This window comes from Vipera ursinii, assembly GCF_947247035.1.
Source record: "Vipera ursinii genome assembly, chromosome: 9".
In the NCBI taxonomy this organism is placed as follows: Eukaryota; Metazoa; Chordata; class Lepidosauria; order Squamata; family Viperidae; genus Vipera; species Vipera ursinii.
The window spans coordinates 12,305,224-12,325,446 of record NC_139523.1 but is presented as its reverse complement, the minus strand read 5'-3'; the positions used below and the strand labels follow the sequence as shown (position 1 = coordinate 12,325,446).

The 20,223-nt window shown below is 43.8% G+C and overlaps 1 protein-coding gene across 1 annotated transcript; it reads right to left on the bottom strand.

Moving 5' to 3' along the window:
- Nucleotides 1-3,560: 3,560 nt before the first annotated feature.
- Nucleotides 3,561-5,305, bottom strand: TRNP1 (TMF1 regulated nuclear protein 1). The gene is made up of 2 exons (XM_083369584.1): nucleotides 3,984-5,305; nucleotides 3,561-3,952 (listed from the first exon to the last, which is right to left on the bottom strand). The coding sequence occupies exon 1, from the start codon at nucleotides 5,064-5,066 to the stop codon at nucleotides 4,410-4,412; it is 657 nt and encodes a 218-aa protein (XP_083225710.1). The 5' UTR covers nucleotides 5,067-5,305; the 3' UTR covers nucleotides 3,561-3,952; nucleotides 3,984-4,409.
- Between the last annotated feature and the right edge of the window lie 14,918 nt (nucleotides 5,306-20,223).

Sequence of the window (20,223 nt, the reverse complement as noted above, 5' to 3'; positions counted from 1 at the left end):
AAGAATAGTCAGCATTGAGTTTGCTGCTAAATCTTAAAATTCAGATTGAATGGAGAAAAATTCTCTCATTTTGAACATTGCATTCTTGTTTTTCACCCCGGCCTACCATTCACGTATGCCATCCCATCTAAGCAAGGTACTGGATTTTTATTTCCATTTGCTCACCAAGGCTGCAGCTTTTTTCAAGCACCCAACAATGCCTTTGCCTACAGCTTATAGTCTCTAGTGGTGGGGCTGTTTTTCCCTCCCTCCAATTTCCATGAATCTAGCTAAGAAGCACTCCACTTTGGAATAAGGCTACTCCGGATTTCCCATTTGTAGATCAAAGGCGTGAAATGCAAACTCCTGTACTCTTCTGCTGAAGTCTTCTTGAGTTCAAGCATGTACTTCAGGCTCCCCAGATGTTCATATGATCCATAGGAGTCCTCGCTGATAACCCAAGTTCTTCTCCCAAGGTATCAACCTGTGTAAGATTTGCTCTCCTTGGCATCTCACCTTTTTCTTCCCACTTCTGATGCAATATCAAAGACAATATACAATGAAAAATATATTTATTTAGGTACAAATGGTATGTTTCTTTCCAATGGATGGCTATGCTAAAAAAAACATTCATTCATTCCAGCAGAGTAATTATCCATCAGAAATGATGGGGCCTTAAACAAACCATATAAATACAACAAACCATATAAATCAAGGATGCCCACCCTTGACAACTTTAAGACTGGTGGGCTTTGATAAGCCATGATGGTGCAGTGGTTACAATGCTGCATTGCAAGCTAATTCTGCTGACTGCCAATTGCAGTTCGATTCTCACCAGCCCAAGGTTGACTCAGCCTTCCATCCTTCCAACGTTAGTAAAATGAGGAGCCAGATTGTTGGGGGCTATGTGCTGTCATTTGTAAAAAAAGAAAAAGAAAAAAAAGATTTGTGGGCTTCAATTCCCTGAATTGCCTAACCAACATGGGTTGGCTGGGGATTTTAGCAAGGTGAAGTCCACAGATCTTAAAAGTTGCCAAGGTTGGACACCCCTGACGTAACTGGATCTCTCTCCCTTGTGTTCCCACAAAACAATTTTTGTAAGCGGGTTTTTTCCCCTTCTATTTTTAAAGATATGCATCAAAGTTGCTCAAATAACTTCAAGTTTTTTTCAGAGAGATACCATTATAGGCAACAGAAGGCGTTCCCGATGAAATATAATGAAAGGAAATCAAGTTTCCCTATTTTTTTTTGACATAGAAATATTACAGGCAGCTAGATCAGAACAAATGTTAATCCTCCCTCAAAGTATATTTGAAACCTGTGCCCACTTTTCTTTATCCAATCTACTTTTTACTCTATAAATAAAAGCTGTTATCAAGCCATCTGCTGGGCCAAAAGGCTGGCCTTTTTTTGAATGCAATTCTATGCCCACTTAGCTGGGATTACAAAATGTCAAATTCTACAGGGTTTACTTCTGCATATGCATTTTAGCATTACATCCGCTGCTTTGGGAGAGCATACTTAGCCCGGTCAGCTAAATTTCTAGCAGCTGTATTTACATTGCATGTTAAGTTTAGATAGCTGAGTTTTAACTCATTTTCAGTGTGTTGTATGAACCCATCCAGCTAAATGATTCAACGTATGTCAGCCATGAAAACAGAGAAATCCAGTAGCCAAGTTAATTTTGGTGGTGAACCCATCTATTATTAAGCTCCTGTACTACGTATATATTTCAAAGAAGAAAGTTATTATATACTCAGGTAATAGACACACTTCATGGAAAACCTAAGCTAACTAAGGCATTTGTTCTTGATTTCATCCCCCTTATATCATTTTCAATCAGGGCAGCATTTAATTATAATTAATGCCTATCCAGGATTTCCACTTTTCATCATCTGCCAGTCCTATTCTTCTGCCTTTAATAAAAACCTGACATGCAACCACTAAGAGGTGGATTTTCTTTTTAATTACATGGGTTAGGTTTGCATGTCTTTAGATGCCACCATAGTTGACATCAACTGTTCCTAAAGTTGGCAGTCTTCAGATAGGAGATCAGAAGTTTAAATTTTTTGGTCATAATTTAATACCAGGGATTTTCTAGGTTGGCAAGAATATTTTTCAGGAAATTGCCAACTGAACTTTTGCAGAGCTCTTTTCCCTCAATCAGCTCTTCCTGCTTCCCCACTGCTACTCACCCCACATGTGGAGAACCAATACAGCAAACAATAAAATGCTATACATCTTTATCGTGTTGATTGCTGCCTAAACTAGCATGACTATGTTGTTGCAAAAATGAGCCAAATTTTAAACAACGTTTTTGTGTTTTTACAATTGGTTTACGATGCAATTTCAACTGATGCTGCTTATGTGTGCTTTCACACCAGTGCCGATTCCTAGCAACTGCCTGGATGAATCCCTGTAGTTTTCTTGGCAAGATTTCAAAAGTGGTTTGCAATTGCCTCTTTCCCAGGGCTGAGAGAGAGGGACTGGCCCAAGGTCATCCAGTTTCCTCTGTGCCTAAGGTAGCACTAGGACTCACTATCTCCTAGACCTAGTTTGTAGCCTGGGGCCTTAACCACCATAACAAATTGGCTCTTATGCTGCTTAGATTGTACAAATATTCTATTCCTATTAGTGGATAACATGCAGTTCTACCCAACCGAAACTTAGTGAGGCTTTTCTCCAAAAGCATTTTTAGGATGGGCTATTCGTGTTTTGAAAAACATTTCAGTGTCCAGCTTCAAAGCAGCTCTGTGTGTGTGTGTGTGTGTGTGTGTGTGTGTGTGTGTGTGTGTGTACACCATACTCCCAGAGCTGCTAAATGAAGAAATCAGTGTTACATTTGCTACATATTGTGTTTCAGATTAACACACTCCATGAATTCAAATGACCAAGAAACTTGTATTGAAAATGCAAAGAACAGAGAGTCCTAATCACTTAATGCTGCCCGCATTAAGTGATTAGGACTCATTTCTCATTTATACAGAGAAACCTATGGTGTTTAGCAGGACTTTTTTTCTCATAGAACGCTCAGAACGGAGTTCCGGCACCTTTTTTGGATGGAACCTTGTAGGATAGGCAAGGCGGTTTATATGACATGTGTGAGTTCTGGCACCTTTTTCTTTTACAAAAAAGCACTGGTGTTTAGCAGCACACAAGGGTCTGAAGGCATCATGTAAGCTACTCCTTGCTTTAAAAAGCTGGCAGAAACACACAGCTCTTTCTGGTCTTCCAGGCTACCTAGAAACCCATTAGTATTAGTATTTCTTCTCCCTGGATCCCCACTGAGTCAAAGCAACCTTCCCCAGTGGCCATGGGGATTAGGGGTTCAGAGAACTGATGCCGAACAATGTGTCAGAGAAGGATGGACTAAAGAGTTTGAAGAGATAAAAGATCAAAGCAACTATTGCCCTGGTCATTGGAAACAAGGCTGACCTTATCAAACCAAGTCAGTGCACAATCCACCTTCTCTGGGCTGCTTCCAACCTTTGCATTTCAGAAGCTACTAGAAAGCTGTGTGTGAGAGAGGGGGGGGGGAGAGATATCAATTTACTAAAAAAATGTATATGCTTGAACTAATTTTTGGGCGTATGTTACTTTTAAGTTTGTTCATAGAACACTTGATAAAGTTGATGACTGTATGAACAGGAACGTATCCAATTGATCTACCTTTTTTAAAAAAAAATAGTGATTACTGCTTTACTGTCCTCTGCATTAAAAATGTTAACTCAAGTACAGAATATTGCAAAAATGGTCGAATAGTATTAAGCTAGGCAGATGAACATTCAGCTGGCAAGCACGTACTCTATTTAGAAAATCTGGACACTACTGGAATTTCAATCTTACTATTTAAAAAGAATTATATTGAAAAACAATTGGCGTCATTTGAAAGGAAAGTACAAAGCTTGTTCAGCATTCCATCCAGTGTTTTAGAAAGTCTGAAAGGAATTTTTTCCCCTCTAAAATATATGCTCTGTATTTCAGGGCATTAGTTTCAAACGCACTGGATTATTAATTCTATAATTTATAGTGCTACAAAAATTACTGATGTCTTTGCACTCGTCAAATAACACACTGGGTTATAAAACAGGTCTCCAACAACCGTGAGTCAACAAAATGCAACTGCAGTATTCATATCAGAAGCCATGCCCAAATCACGAGATGCTGGCTTAATGTGCTGCCTTGATGCGAAGCATAAGCCAAAGCTGTGGCTGAACCCACATCTACGAAACCCGAGTTTAGCAAAGTCTAACAGTCCGCGGGAGATGGGCAGAGGAGAGGCCGTCGGTTAATGCGGCGAGAGTCACGAGCATCGAAGGGAGGAAGAGCTGCCGCCGCACGGTTCTCCCTTCCCCCCTCCCGGTCGGGATTCGGCGGCGATCCCGCAGTCTTCCCAGCTCTTGCGCGCTCCGCGTCCTTCCCTGCCCGGCTCAGGAAGCGGCGCCGCTGCTCTTCCGCTGCTCCGCGCCGGACAAGGGCTCTCTCCGGCTCCGCTCCGGCGGGCTGAAAGGCGCCGCGCCCTGCAAACTCCTCCGGAAGGGGGATTCCGGCGGCTCCGGTCCGGCCCCTCGCCGCATCCGGCAGGCCGCCCAAGGCACGCAGCTGCTCAGGGCCATGGCCGAGGCCAGCAGGGCGGGCGGGCGAGCCTTTTTGTAGCGCCGCGCGGTCTTCTTCAGGCGCTGCCCGTGCGCCGTCAGGTGCAGCTCGGCCTGCGCCACGCCGCCGCCCAGGCGGCCCAGCGTCTCGGCGCGGGTGGCCAGGCGCAGCTCGGCCTCGAGGAAGACGCGGTGCAGGTGCTGGACGCGGCCTTCCAGCTCCGAGACCAGGTGCCGCCGCCCCTCCGCCTCCAGCAGCCGCCGCCGGGCTTCCGCCAGCTCCAGCGCGCCCCGCATCGCCGCCGGCAGCGAAGACGACGACGACGACGAGGAGGAGGAGGAGGAGGCGCTGCCGCCGCCGCGCACTTCCAGCTCCCGGCTGCTCGCTGCAGGCGCTGCCGCCGCCACTTTCGCCGGCTTGGCAGCCTCCTCGGCTCCTTTAGGCGCCGTCGGGGCTCCGACGGCAGCAGGCGCAGCCCCGCAGCCGGGCATTAAGGCTTAGCGGGGAGGGAGGGAGCGAGCGAGCGCGTCGGTGCTTTGGGGCCCCGATGGAGATGCGCGCCCTCGGGGCGTCGGGCGCCTCTGCTCCAGGCGTAGAGCGAGGCCCCCGTAGCCCCGATTCTGCCCACCAGCGCTCCGGCAAACGCGGGCCGTGCCCCGCCGCGGTGGCCCAGCCAGGGGACCGGTTCGGAGCGTGCGAGCGAGAGACAGAGCGAGCCCCGCTTTGCAGCGGCGGCCTCGCTCAGCTCAAGTCTGGCCAAGCGGCCTCCCCAGCGCGTTTATAAGGCGGCGGGGGGGGGGAAGGTTGGGTTTGGGGCTGAGAGATGCTTCTCTGCGCCAGTCACAGAAGCTGCCGGAGCTTCGCTGGTCTTTTTAATCCCCCCCCCCCCCGTGGCATCTGCTCGGCCGCTTCCCGGAACTCATCTCGCCTCCGCCCGTTCTCCCGACTGTTTTCTTTTCTCACGTGGTCATAATTTTTTAATTTTAATTTAATTTTAATACCATTTATATCCCGCCCTTCTCCGAAGACTCAGGGCGGCTTACCAGCTTAGCAGTAGCCTTCATTCTATGTATATGCCTGCTTATTAGGGCTTTCACACACCCCCCCAAGCGGCATTATTACAAAGTCAGCTTAATTGCCCCCAACAATCTGGGTCCTCATTTTACCTACCTCGGAAGGATGGAAGGATGAGTCAACCTTGAGCCTGGTGGGATGCGAACCTGCACTAATTGCAGGCAGCTGGTGTTACTTAAGGAGGCATTAGCCCACTGCTCACCAAGGCTCTATTTTTCCCCATCAATCATTCTATTTCTATTTGCAGGTATTTCTATTTTGTGATTTTCTTCTGTTCTTTCTCTTCTATTCTGGTGTTTCCAGGCACTGCAATGTCCATTATCCAGATTTTTTGTCTTTTTATTACAGCAAATTACAGTAAGGGCTGGGCGGGGGTGGGTGCCCTTTTTCATCTCCCCCCCCCCACCTTTCATCTCCAAAAATTGCTAGGAACTTTATGGAGATCAGGCTTTTTTTTTATTCTGGCAGAATGACTAAAATGCCAGGATGAATCATTTGCAGAAGGGCATCCAATGGCAAAAAAAAGCAGATTTAACCAATAGAGGTAGTCCTCAACTTAAGAACAGTTCATTTAGTAATTGTTCAAAGTTACAACAGCGCTGGAAAACGTGACTTATGTCCTTGTTTCACGGTTATGACCTTTGCACCATCCCCATGATCGTGGAATCAAAATTCAAATGCTTGGCAACCGGTTCGTGTCCCCAGGTCATGTGATCAGCTTTTGCATCCTGGCAAGCAAAATTTATGGAGATTACTAACTTAGCAACTGTAGTGAATTCCCCTAACAAAGGTGGCAAGAAAGGTCACAAAATGGGACAAAAGTCACTTAACAAATGTCTCACTTAACAACAGATGTTTTGGGCTCAATTGTGGTCATAATGTTGTGATTCAGGGTCAGCCTGTGGGTTCGGCAGTTGGGTCGGACGACTCAGAGGAGGAGGGGGGTGTTGAAGACCTTGCTGAGGCGGTTGAAGATCTTGCTGATGAGAGCCCTCAGGCAGGCCCCTCCCACTTGGTCACCATGGAGACCCAGCTGTGTGAGCCTGACAGTGTGGATGAAGATGACCCACAGCTGGCCCTGTTCAAGGACGCCCTACGCAGGAGGCAGTCAAGTAGGAGTAAACAGAGGAAGGCTGTGGGGCTTCTCGGAAGGAGGCAGAGAGAGGCCACGCCCTGAACTCTTTATAAAGGGAATGTGTGGGGAGGGTTGGTTTGCTGAAAGCAACCGCTCAGATAGTGTTTCAAAGCTCCTGTATCTTGGTTTGTGTCTTGTTTGTTTTTTGTAGTAATAAATTTGGCAGACGTAATTCCAGCCTCTTGCCGTTTATAAAGGGCTTACCTTTTCTGCAGGGCCGGTAGCAGGCTGGTACAGAACACATAAGTTGAGGGCTACCTGACTTCTGACAGCGAGAACAATTAATCAGTGGAATAGGTTGCCTTTAGAAATGGTGGGTGCTCCATTTGTCCGAAGTGGTATAGGATCTCCTGCTTGTGCAGGGCATTGAACTGCTAGAAGACCATCAACGTCCCTTCCAACTCTGTTACTCTGTTATTCCTCACATATGAAAGCTGCCTAAAGGGCATTTTCAGGTCTTAACTGTGTCCCCTCTCTCTTCACTCTGTCTCACATAAAAGGCAGCTATTGCAGATCCGAATCCGTTTCATTTGCTTCTGCTATAACTCACCTTGACTTCAGGAAAAAAAGAGGGGGGGAAAAACAGATGGGTTAGATAGAACAACCTTGTAACTTCCAGGAGGAATTGTTTCTATAGTGATCCATGAGTAGGTATGTTCCCAGGGGAAGAGCTGTTGTAAAGAACATTTTATTGACAGAGCAAGTGAAAGTTCTCTAAAGGCTATATGCAAAAAAATCCAAATAATCACTAGCGGACATTTGGGTTTTTGCAGCATGCAGTGACTTTATGACTTGGCTATGTAGGGGTTTTTGACTGCAACATGAAAGTGGTTTATTTGTTGGTTTGTTATTTATTCCATTGCTGTCTTCTCCTTTTTGTTTAAGTTAGTCTAACCCAGAGGTACGTTTGGAACCGGGCTGTATGCGTTGCATGTGCATATGCAGCTCAACTTGCGCGAGTGCCAGGCTGGTGTGCGTGTGCCCACTACTGGTGCGGGCTGGTTCCCCTCCCCTCCCCCACCCGGCTGCCAAGTTGTAAAGGTTGGGGACCGCTGGTCTAACCTACAGCCTTGATCAATAGGTCCTCCGTCCTAACCGAAATTCACCAACTTTAATATATTCTAATTTGCAATGATAAGAGATTACATGAAGTAAGAATATCTGCCATGATGGAGAAGCTGTTCCAGTTTGCCATATTTGGTTTCATATTAAATGCTGATGGCAGAGGAAGAGTCTTTTATAGAGACAGGATGTAAAATTTTGAACAAGAGCTAAGAGTTGTAGAGAAATAAGTATGAGATAACAGCTAGATCAGGGGTGATCTGCTCCCCCACCCCAATTCTCCAAAGAATGGTTCAGGTTCACACTGGTAGAAAATGAAGCTGGGGGAAATCTTTGCGTTTTTTGAGTTATAGCATCCTTTCAGAAGATGTGCCACCTGATATTGCAGCGTGTCTGCCAATAGCATGTTACATAATGATTTATTAATAAAGCTAAAGTGGGCTGATTTGGCAGGAAATCAGAGACTCAGAGCCAGCTAACGGGTCCTGCGACACTCAAATGTCATTGTCACATCTGCCTAGATTTAACTAAGCAGAATGGAGCCTCATTCGCTAACCCTTTAAAGATCCGCTTTTGGTTTTGGTTGTCTTACCAGATTGTTTTAAATTTAAATTGGAAAAAAAGCCTGCGTAATTAGTCCTTGACTTACAACTATAATTGAGACCAGATTTTTTGTTGCTTACAAAGGCAGTTAGCAATAACACTTAGACTTATATACCGCCTCACAGTGCTTTACAGCCCTCTCTAAGCAATTTACAGAGTCAGCATATTGCCCCCAGCAATCTGGGTCCTCATTTTACCGACCTCAGAAGGATAGAAGGCTGAGTCAACCTTGAGCCAGTCAGTATTGAACTCCTGGCAGTGGGCAGAATTAGCCCGCAATACTGCATTCTAACCGCTGCGTCACCACGGCTCTTTGTTAAGTTGTGCCCATTTTTACATGTTTTGCCATGCTTAATAGGTGAGTCACTGCAGTTGTTAAGTGAATCACTCAGTCATTAAGCAAATCCAGCTCCCCCCCTTTGACTTTGTCAGAAGTTGGATGGGAAGGTTGCAAATAGTGATCACATCACGCTGGGATCCTGCAGCTGTCATAAATACATACCTGTTGCCAAGTGTCCAAATTTTGATTACATAATTGTGGAGATGCTGTGAGAGCTGTAAGTGCAAGAATCAGTTATAAGTTACTTTTTCAATGCCCCTGTATCTTGGACCAATCGCTAAACGAATGATTATAAATCAAGGACTACCTGTTTGTGATTTGGAGAGTGGGGATTAGCAGATAATCTCAACTGGGCTTATATCAGAGCATTGTATTACTTTGATTCTTACAATGGGTGCTACAGAATAAGAAAACTGCATGGAAAATATAGACACTTATTTTATATAGTTCCTGGGGAGGGGTTAAATGCTTATAAACACTGCAAATTGGTCCATGCTGACCATGCTGGCTGGGGAATTCTGGGAGATGAAGTCCATCATTTTAATGTGATGAGGGTTGAGAAACAGTTCTAGAGACTCAGTAAGTCCTAACCCAAATTCATCAACTTCGATATATTCTAATTTGCAAGGATAAAAGATTACGTAAATTAAGATGGGAGAAAAAAGGGGGAAGTTAGAAACAAAACAGTTTTTAAATTTTATTCTTTTTCCCCCTTTGCCTAATAATATACATAAACAACAATAAGTAACAATATAGTGATAGCCTTTAGCAGTAAATCTTATGCTTATGATACAAACATTTCTTATATAACAAATAACTGCAGTTGTTTATCAATGGCAGATGTAAAATCTAAGCAAACTTATGCTTATCAACATTAACACTTTACAAACCATAATTAAGATTGACATAAACTTTTCTTTATGTTTAAAGGTTTAAATCATCAAGATTCTTCCTAATCTGTAGTCATCCTTGTAGAAATACCACTGTTTCCAAATAATACAATATACTTGCATTTTGTACAACAATATGGAAAACAATAAGGAAAAAATGAAGCAACTTTGAACATGGGAAAGAGGCAGAACCAATCCACTCACCAAGAAAAATCATGGGCCCTATTCCTTTTTGCAGTCCTCAAACACATCCAGCTGATTAAATGTTTTGTGTCATGCTGGAACATATATATTAATATCTAAACTTGATTAATCCTGGTAAAACTACATACAGCTGACTCATATTTATGATGATTGCAATGTCCTGGGCTGATGTGAAGACCTTTCTTGTGGCAAAGTCAATTGGAAAACCAAATTCACTTAGCATCTTTTCTAAAAAGTTGCTATCTAACAAATACTGCATGTGGCTGTGGAAGATGGACTAAAACAGACATAATAGTAGAAAACATGTTTCCTTTCCCCCCACATATCAAAATATGTCTTTTCTGACATTAACCCTATCAGGGCATATACAGTCACCTTCCATAGAAGAGAATATTTGTAGGAGGATCTTGGGATGTGTATATTTACCTTCATTCGCGACAATATTTGTGGCTCAAGGGTTGAACTCTGGGGTCCCTGGTGCACTCTGAGCTCGGGGCTTTTCTTGTAGACATTTCATTACCAAACTAGGTAACATCATCAGTGCTGGAAGGGACTGGGGTTTGCTCTTATTTTTATATACTAGTGCAGACATGTCAAACACAAGGCCCGGAGGCCGGATCCGGCCCGTGAAGTGGTTTCATGCAGCCCGCGAAGCCATCCTGGAAACAGTGAGGGAACGGCCCCCATTGCCTTGGCCCTGGCCCAGAGACCCTCCTTCTGCCAGAGACCCTCAGATCTCTCCCACTCTTGCCCAGGCCCCCATAGGCACCCTTGATGCCAACAATGTAGAGCTGGCCACGCCCACCCAGTAGGCCATACACTTTAGCCATGCCCACCCAGTAGGCCATGCCCACCCTGGCCACACCCACCCAGCAATGCTGATGTGGCCCTCAATGAAATTGAGTTTGACACCCCTGTACTAGTGGCTTGCCCTGTCAGTGTTGATGGGAACAGATTGATTCCTTGATTAGGCTGTTGCTTATTGTTATTTGTAGCCAGCAAGAAAAACCACCAAGGGTCCAGGGAGCACCAAGGACCCTGCAGTCACCTTCTGTGCTTACTATCCTGAAGCTATTTGTCATTTCTACCCAGCCCGAGCCAAATATGACATCCTGTAGGCTTCAATCCATTTTCCTAGGAAGAAGGTCCTCTAGTCTAAAGGACTTTCCTAAAAAGCCTATTTTTGGCCTGTCCAGCCTTCCCCTAAAGCTGTTATCTGGTACAATGAAAGGTGCGAGTGCCAATATTGAACTAGGTTTCCAGGGATTCTTTTTGCAGGCTGTAGGATCTGTATGTTCCTCTTCAGTTCAGGCAGCCAGTTTCCTGGCTTAGCTTTATTCCAGCCCTGTTCTTCCTGCCAAATTGATTAAAAATAATAGCATGCTCATCTGTAGGTTACAGAAAATTAAATACCAGCTCATTTCTGTGCTGCATGTTATGGCTAAAAGCTTTAAGCCTTTCAAGCAGCTTGTCATTCCCCCCCAGTGTTCTATTCATATCTGGACTGCCAGAAACATCTGTTTACTCAGCCCAAAGAAATGGATGATAAAGGCCTTTTACATAACGCCAGGCTCTCACCAGGAGATTGGGAACTGGGTTGATTCGACATTTTGTTTGGAACAAATCCCTGCATTTGACAATAGTCTTTTTCAAATACAGTTGATTATTTTTTCCACCTCCAACTACTACATAAGGCAAATCAATTTGCTCCGTGGTTTTGTTTCCTGATGCAAATGTGGTGGTCAGTTGCCCACCGACTGTTCAATAGAGATAGTCCTTGATTTGCAGCAATTCGTTTAGTGACCGTTCGAAGTTACAGCAGCACTGGAAACAAAATGACTTATTATGACCATTTTTTACACTTAACGACCATTGCAGTATCCCATGGTCATGTGATCAAAATACAGATGCTTGACGGTTGTAGTGTCCTAGGATCATGTGATCATCTTTTGTGACCTTCTGACAAGCAAAGACAATGAGGAAGCCAGTTTCATTTTACAATCAAGTTGCTCACTTAACAACTGCAGTGATTTACTTAACAACTGTGGCAAGAGAGGTCGTACAACGGGGCAAAATTCACTTAACAACATGGTGGAGCCTCGTGTTTCCCCATCTCTGCTGAAAACAAAAAACACACACATTCTATTGACTTTACAATGCAATAGATACTCTACCATCTTCTCAGACCTTTTCCTTTGCCTTCATCCAACTTCCTTTCCTTCTTTTGTCTGATTTTTCCCAGCAATTCAGCCGATGCCATGATAGATGCTTTGCACAGGCTGGGCCCAACCGAAGCAATCCTATGCTTTTCAATATTCTGGCTTGAGCAGATTCTGCATCCCAGCATGCTACTAAAAGCTCGCAGCCAATTCTGCAGCTAGGCAAGCAAGGTGCGGCTGGAGACTTTCCAGGCAAGGTGACCCTGTAAAGCTACATCAGGAACTGCAGAAGGAACTGACTTTGGCTGATTACTGTTCCTTTTGTCTTTGGAGCAGAGGACAATTGCAATCTACAGGACGGGAGGATAAATATCTCAAAGCAGCAAAAAGTTCTGGTTCTTCGTTTTTATGTGCATAATTCATCTTAGGGAACCAGTGTGTAAACTCCCAATATAATCCAGACTCCAACTCTGGCGGGGAAGGGAACAGCTGGGGAAATCCGGAATGGAGCTCAGCACAATGCACAGCCGTCATTTTCGGGTGTTGGTGACCCCATACCCTCTTTTTTTAACATACTTCCCAAAAAGCTCTTCAAAATTTAAACAAATCAATTGTTATTTTCAATGGTGGAGTGTTGGGCAAATGTACATTAAGTATAGCCTGTACTCATTTCCTGGGTATAAATCTTATCGACAAGATTACTCTAGGTCTCCGATTGTGTTGTTAATCAAACATAAGCTTACAGGAACGCAGGGAGCATTTGTATATTAAGCAAACCACCTGGTCCCCATCGTTCAGCATTATCTCCAGTGACTTTTCAGAGATCCAGGCTGGACTCACTTTTAGCAGCATCCTGAGGTTGCTCTTTGGACGCCCAAAGTCCCCAGGACAGCAGATGCTCTAGCAGTGAACTGCATCTTAAAGAGGACCAAGCCATCCACCTGAAGTCCTGAGAGAGGTGCAAGACGGATGGATGAATCAGTGTTGTACTCATTGTGAGCAGGTCTGTCTGAAGATGCTAGAAAGTGGGTCACAAAATTTAGAGTCACCCTACATTTGCCACACAAATTCACTGTGACTTTGATTTCACAGAGGGAGAGAAATATTCCCCCCCCCATGGTTATTATGTTACTTTCCAGAAAGCCAGGTAAATGATAGAATCTTGTTCCAGCGACTGAATGAGAAGTTAATATGGTTTTCAAGTTTCAGTGCTATGGATGACATAGAAAGTCAGAGAAATCTGGAAAACAATACAGGTGGTCCTCAATTTACAGCCAGCCTTGGGACTGGAAATTCAGTTACAAGTCATTCTGATCACATTTCGAGGCATTTACGTGATGAACCCATTCGTCCGAAAATGGGCAAAAAAAATTGCAAGTGGTGATCATGTGACTGTGGGATGCTGCAACCAGATGCAAAGGTGAGCCGGTTATGAAGTGTCTGAAATGTGGTCATGTGTCCTGTGGGCAAGGAGTGCATGACATTATACAATAGCTGTAAAGCACCTGTTCCGAGACCGTCGTAGCTCCAAATGGTTGTAAAATGATCAGTTGTAAGTTGAGGTTGCAACCTGTAAAATAATGAGGTTGCTGTTTCCTTCTCTTCAATAGGCAAATTTATTTTGATAATGCTTTATTTTTCTCCACCCTATTACCACCAGTAATTTTTAGTAGTCACGAAAGATGCTTGAGATTTTTTCCCTTATTCTGGAGATGCCTTCCCAGACATGATGGACCCTGGAAATGTTTGGAAAATAATTCCCATCATCTCCTGCTTTCATGGTCAACAAGATACTGAGAATTATCACCTGATTGATATGGAAGCTGTCAGGCTAGAGAGGGCAATCCTAAAAATAGAACCCTTAAGAAAAAGGGTTGACTCTTCATGGTTGACTCAGCCTTCCATCCTTGCGAGGTAGGTAAAATGAGGACCCAGATTGTTGGGAGCAATAAGCTGACTTTGTAATAATGCCGCTTGGGGGGGGCGAAAGCCCTAATAAGCAGGCATATACATAGAATGAAGGCTATTGCTAAACACATTGGTTTGTGCTTAAATTGTAAGCCGCCCTGAGTCTTCGGAGAAGGGCGGGATATAAATGGGATTAAAAAAAAGAAAATATACTGTACTCAATTTTTCGTGAGTCCAATTACAAGTATCTGCATTTTCCCTTTCTACCTCCTCCTCGTTGGGCTTCACATGATGATATATTGAAATATAAAATGAAAAAAAATTGGTTAAAACTCTAGATGTAATACCCAGATATAAACACTGGTGCAGCTAATGGGGCTGATTTTCATGTAACTCCTGAGAAGCTGTCCTCTGCAGTTCTGGGATTTAATTAGCACCTTGTTTATTTGTTTGGCTAGGCATCTCTGGAACGGAATTTTCAAACTGGGTGCAATAAATCATAGACAAGCAGGCAATAAATGTGGATAAAGTCAGCGAGGGAACTTCCTGGAGAACTGTCCGGCACAAAGCATTTCACTATATACTGCTATGGTGGTTAAAGACGCTGAGCTTGGCAGCTGGGAAGCTGACAGTCCAGGTTCAACACCTAAAGCGCTGCACAACACAGTGAGCTCCCGTCCCTTGCCTCAGCTCCTGCCCACCCTAGCAGTTCGAAAGCATGCAAATGCAAGTAGATGAATGGGTGCCATTTTGGTGGGAAGGTAACAGTGTTCCGTGTGCCTTGGAATATAGTTGTAATGTATTGGGCCTTGTTTTACTTGAGTGTACCACGTGGGTTTTGAATGCTGGAAGGTTGCTTAAGCAAGAAGCTGGCTAACGGCTTCAGCTCCTCAGACAGCCAGTCTCCAGGGCTACCATTGGTTGCCTCTAGGGCGGCAATAGGTTGCTTTAAACCTATTGGCTGCCGCCTAGAGGCCAGAGTATAAATAGCCGCATTGCAGCCCCGCTTCCCAGTTCAGTTCCTGCTCTTCAATAAAAGCATGTTCCTGCCTGAACTCACTCGCCTCGTCTCTTCCTTCAAGAAAAGACCCCAGTACACAACACTAGTCATGCCAGCCACATGACCACGGATGCGTCTTTGGACAATGCTGGCTCCCTCAGCTAGGAAACGGAGATGAGCAGCGCCCCCTAGAGTCAGACATGACTGGACAGGGGAAAACCTTTATCTTTATATACGACCATAACAGCGGAACATTACAAAGAGCTGGAATGGGTGTTTGAAGAATTAAATTTAAAAGGGAGAGTGTGAAACATTGTACTGCACATCCTAAATGTCTGTTCCGGTTTTATCACAAGGACATGCCCTCTGGAGGCAGGGTAATCTGGAAGTTGTGGTCCAACACATATGAAGGCATCAGATTTAGGAAGCTTAGCATATTTGCATGACAATCTCTTAACATTATTTAATTCAGTATTTCGTTCAGCCAATTTCACACTTCCAGTCCTTGTGCTTTGCATTAGCCATTATTGTTTAGCTGGCAAGTCCCTCCTTACCTTGAGGAGTTCAAGGCCGGTTGAATGGGCATTCTTTCCTCCAATTGTATTTTCATAACACTCCTGTGATGTCAGTTAGGTTAAGAGGTAACAGTGGCACCCAAGGAATTTTTCTTGGCTATCTGCAAACAAGCCTGGGTCTTTTCATTCCTAAACTCTCACCCTGAGCGCTAAACTGCATAGGTTCTCCTAGAAGTTTCAAGAAATGTCAGTTGCTTTGACTCAATCCCTCCAGTAGGGTGGGTGGGAGACTAGGAATGAAGAGCTGGCCTTGGTCTGGACATGGAGAGCCAGTTTGGTCTAGTGCAGGGGTAGGCAACCTTGGCTCTTTTATGACTTGTGGACTTCAACTCCCAGAATTCCTGAGCCAGCCATGCTGAGAGAAAAGGGAAAGGTTTTCAAGCTGAGCCATGCTGGCTCAAGGATTCTGGGAGTTGAAGTCCACGAGTCATAAAAGAGCCAAGGTTGCCTACCCCTGTAAAGCACCAGACTAAAAAGCAGGAGGCTGTGAGTTCAAGTCCTGCCTTAGCCATGAAAGCCAGCTGAGTGACTTTGGGCCAGTAAGTCTCTTTCAGCCCAACTCACTTCACAGGGTTGTCGTGGGGAAAAATAGGAGAAGGCAGATGTATTGGATGTGAAGGAAGGAAGGAAAGAAAGAAAGCTGAAGCAAACATGAGAAAGAAATATTGTAACCCCATCTCGATTTTGCTGCTATAAGAAGGAACCCAGAGAAATTTATACAGGCTTTTAAGATTCTGTTATGCTACCTCCTAACAATACAAATAGACCTTGACTTACAATGGTTCATCTAGCGACTGTTCAAAGTTATAATGGCGCTGAAAAAAAGACCATTTTTCATGCTTATGACCGTTGCAGCATCCCCATGGTCACAAAATCGACATTCAGATGCTTGGCAACCGACTCATATTTATGACGGTTGTAGTGTTCTGGGGTCATATGATCAGCTTTTGTGGCCTTCTGGCAAGCAAAGTCAATGGGGGAGCCAGATTCACTTAACATCCATGCTATTAACAACTGCAGTGATTCACTTAACAACTGTGGCAAGAAAGTTCGTAAAATGGGGCAAAATTCACTTAATGTAAGTCTCATTTAAATTTTGGGCTCAATTGTGTTTGTAAGTTGAGGACTACCTGTACAATAGAATTTCTGGAAACTGGAAGTTTGCAGTTGGCTCTGATTCTATTAAAAATAAAAATAATGGCACCGGCTCCTAAATTGGCCAGGACTTTACGTCACTGATCTGAAAAGTAGTCCAGTTGCCAATCTACCAATCTTAATCTGAATTGCTTTCTTGTCTTCTGCCAAAGTAGCTGACAGCATTAGCAGAGATGGCTAAATTGACTGTTTTGATAAAAGAAAAGAATATAAATACTTTTGTTTCTACTTGGAAACCATTTCGGGAGTTTATGCTTGAGGTGGAAAAAAATATTATGATTTGGGGTTTTGCTGCTTAGATTGATTTGTTGATTTAGAAATGGCTAGTTCATGCTCCTCTAGAAATGTAAAAAGATGAGATTCGATGTTTATGCCTTAGTTAGTGCAACAGAGGGAGTCGGAAGTCAATGCCTTTTTTGTTTCTTTCTCCCGTCTTTTTCCACACTTCTCTTTTTTTCTCCTTTCCCTACCGTTGTTCCTTACTATTTGCTTTTGTATTTTATGTTATGGGGTTCGCTCCCACAGAGTCGGCCTCCTCAGGGTGCCGTCGGCCAGGCAATGCCGGCTGGCGACCCCTAGGGGGAGAGCCTTCTCTGTGGGCGCACCAACCCTCTGGAATGAACTGCCTCCGGAGCTGCGGACGGCCCCCGACCTTCGATCCTTCCGCCATGACCTGAAGACATGGCTGTTCCAACAAGCGGGCCTGGACTGATCATGGTTTTTAAATTTGATTTTTATTGGCTTAAATTGTCCTTTATTTCTTTATTTATTGTTTAATTCTTTTTTAATCTTTGTATTCTATGTTTTTTAATTTTTTATTGTTGTGAGCCGCCCTGAGTCCTTAGGGAGAAGGGCGGCATATAAATTTAATAAATAATAATAACAATGTTACAAGTGAATAAAAAAATATTATTTTATTATTATTCTTTTGTTTCTTTCTCCCCTTTTTCCACACTTCTTTTTTTTTCTCCTTTCCCTACCGTTGTTCCTTACTATTTGCTTTTGTATTTTATTTTTATTTATTTTTTTTATTTTAATTCCATTTATATCCCGCCCTTCTCCGAAGACTCAGGGCGGCTTACAAGCTTAGCAGTATGTTATAGGTGAATAAAAAAAATTATAAAAAAATTATTCTGCCAGAGTGTTATCCTTCTAAAAAGCTCAGCTACTAATAGAAGTTTTGACATCAGTGATTGCTGCTGTTGTGCGTAGCCAGGCCTGCAGCCCTGCTGACTAATAATGCAGCCTTCCCCTCTGCAGAGTATCCCTGGGCTGCAGCGCTTGCAGCCAGCGATTCCCCAGAGTGCATGACAGAGCTGCCACGGCAGCTGTTTTGCTGATGTGTTGCATATGCAGGTAGTCCTCGACTTACGGCCGCAACTGAGCCCGATGTTTCCATGCCTAAGCAAGACAGTTCAGTGAGTTTTGCCCCGTTTTACGACCTTCCTTGCCACAGTTGTTAAGTGAACCACTGCAGTTGTTAAGCTAGCAAGACAGTTGTTAAGTGAACCTGGCTTCCCCATTGAATTTGCTTGTCAGAAGGTCGCAAAAGGGGATTACGTGACACCCGGGACTCTGCAGCTGTCATAAACGTGAGTCAGTGGCCAAGAGTCTGAATTTCCATTGTGTGACTACAGGGATGCTGCGACGGTTGTGTGAAAAATGGTCGCAAGTCACTTTTTTCAGTGCCGTTGTAGCTTTGAATTATCACTAAACAAATGATTGTAAGTCGAGGAATACAGCTTTGCTCTTCAGAGCTCAAGGTGTGTGATGTCTGTCTGTCTGTCTGTCTATCTATATCTGTCATCTATCTATCTATCTATCTATCTATCTATCTATCTATATCTGTCATCTATATCTATCCGTCTGTCTGTCTGTCTGCCTATCTATCTATCTATCTATCTTATCTATCTATATCTATCTATATCTATCCATCTATCCAGGGCTTCTTTTGTCATAGAACGCCCAGAATGGAGTTCTGGTACCTTTTTTGGATGGAACCTTGTAGGGTAGTCAAGGCGGGCTGTATGATGTGTGTGAGTTCCAGCACCTTTTTTTTTTTACAAAAAAAGCACTGCATATATCTGTCAGTCTGTCTGTCTGTCTGTCTGTCTATCATCTATCAACAAATTTATGTGGCTGTTCAACTCACACAGTGGTTCCAGGTGACTTACAGCACTAAAAATCCACAACATAAAACCCATCACATTCCAAAGCGATGCTGTAAGGGTTGTTCAGCAGCATCTGGAATGCCACATATTGCCTATTGCTAGACCACCTATGACATGTGCCTAATTTGTCCTAAGTTGGGAGGAAGAACAGCAGAGGTCTGCCACCTTCCTTGGTTTGAGGACCGTACCAGACTTTGCATGGCTTCCGAGGACCATTTGAAAGAGAATCTCTGGCATACGAGTGGGTGAAATAAGCGTCCATAAGGCTGAAGCCACCCACGCTGCCCCTTAAAACCCAATGCTATGGCCCTATCCACTCCGAGTGCCACAAGAGCAATGCTGAGCTTGCACTCTCCCACGAGAAGAGGAAACCAGAAAGGAGGAGAATTTAACTCAGAAAAATAGTGGGCTGTGAAAATACTAGGTTGTGCTAGTGGCTTTTAAATCAATTTGCAAATCACTGCTTTCAAGAACACAAACACTGTGGCTTTTATAAGTCAGGAACAACAGCATTAATTAAACTGCCACCTACTGGATGCAAATTTCCAATTTAGACTGCCTTTTTATATCATTTTTCTGAAGCTTCTTTTATCTAAAAATATCTCAAAGCTCTTCATTTGTTGGCTTAATAACTGATCCCAGTCTTAGAAAGGTCAGTACCGTCATTTCCTTTTGATAGTTGCAGAACCGTATGCAGATAGTCTTACAGCCAGTCATTTGACAACAAAGTTATGACAGCACTGAGAAAAATTGCCTTATGATTGGCACTTATGACCATCACAGGATCCCAATAATTGTGTAATCCAAATTTTGGAACTTGGCAACCAGCGTAGACTTCCAACGGTTGCTGAATCCTGGAGTCACGTGATCTTCCCAGGGGGATTCTAACAAGGAAAGTCAATGGGGAAGTTGAATTTGTCTAAGGACCACAGTCATTTGCTTAATGACAGCAACAACACACTCATGCTGGACATAATTTAAACAGTAGAAATCAAACTCAATATCAATAGCCGGTGTCATTGTTTAATCGGGGTTTGTGGATTAAATCACAGTTAGAAAGGGTCACATAACATGTGAGGTCATTAATCATTCAATTTCACAAATGTGTCTCATTTCCCTGGTTACAAAATGATACGCTTTGTATCGGATCTTTGTTTTGAATGTTAGATAAAAGCATATTTTTAACAGTGGCTCTGAAATTTGGGACAAGGAGATCCCTAGAACAGAAATAGAAATGGATCCCTAGAACAGAAATAGAAAGAGGCTTCTAGAGAGAAGGGAATGCAAGAGAATTCATGCTGAAACCATGGATTGATTACATCACTTTCCAGACTGATCTTTCAATTCATTCATTGATCTTCACCCTGATTTT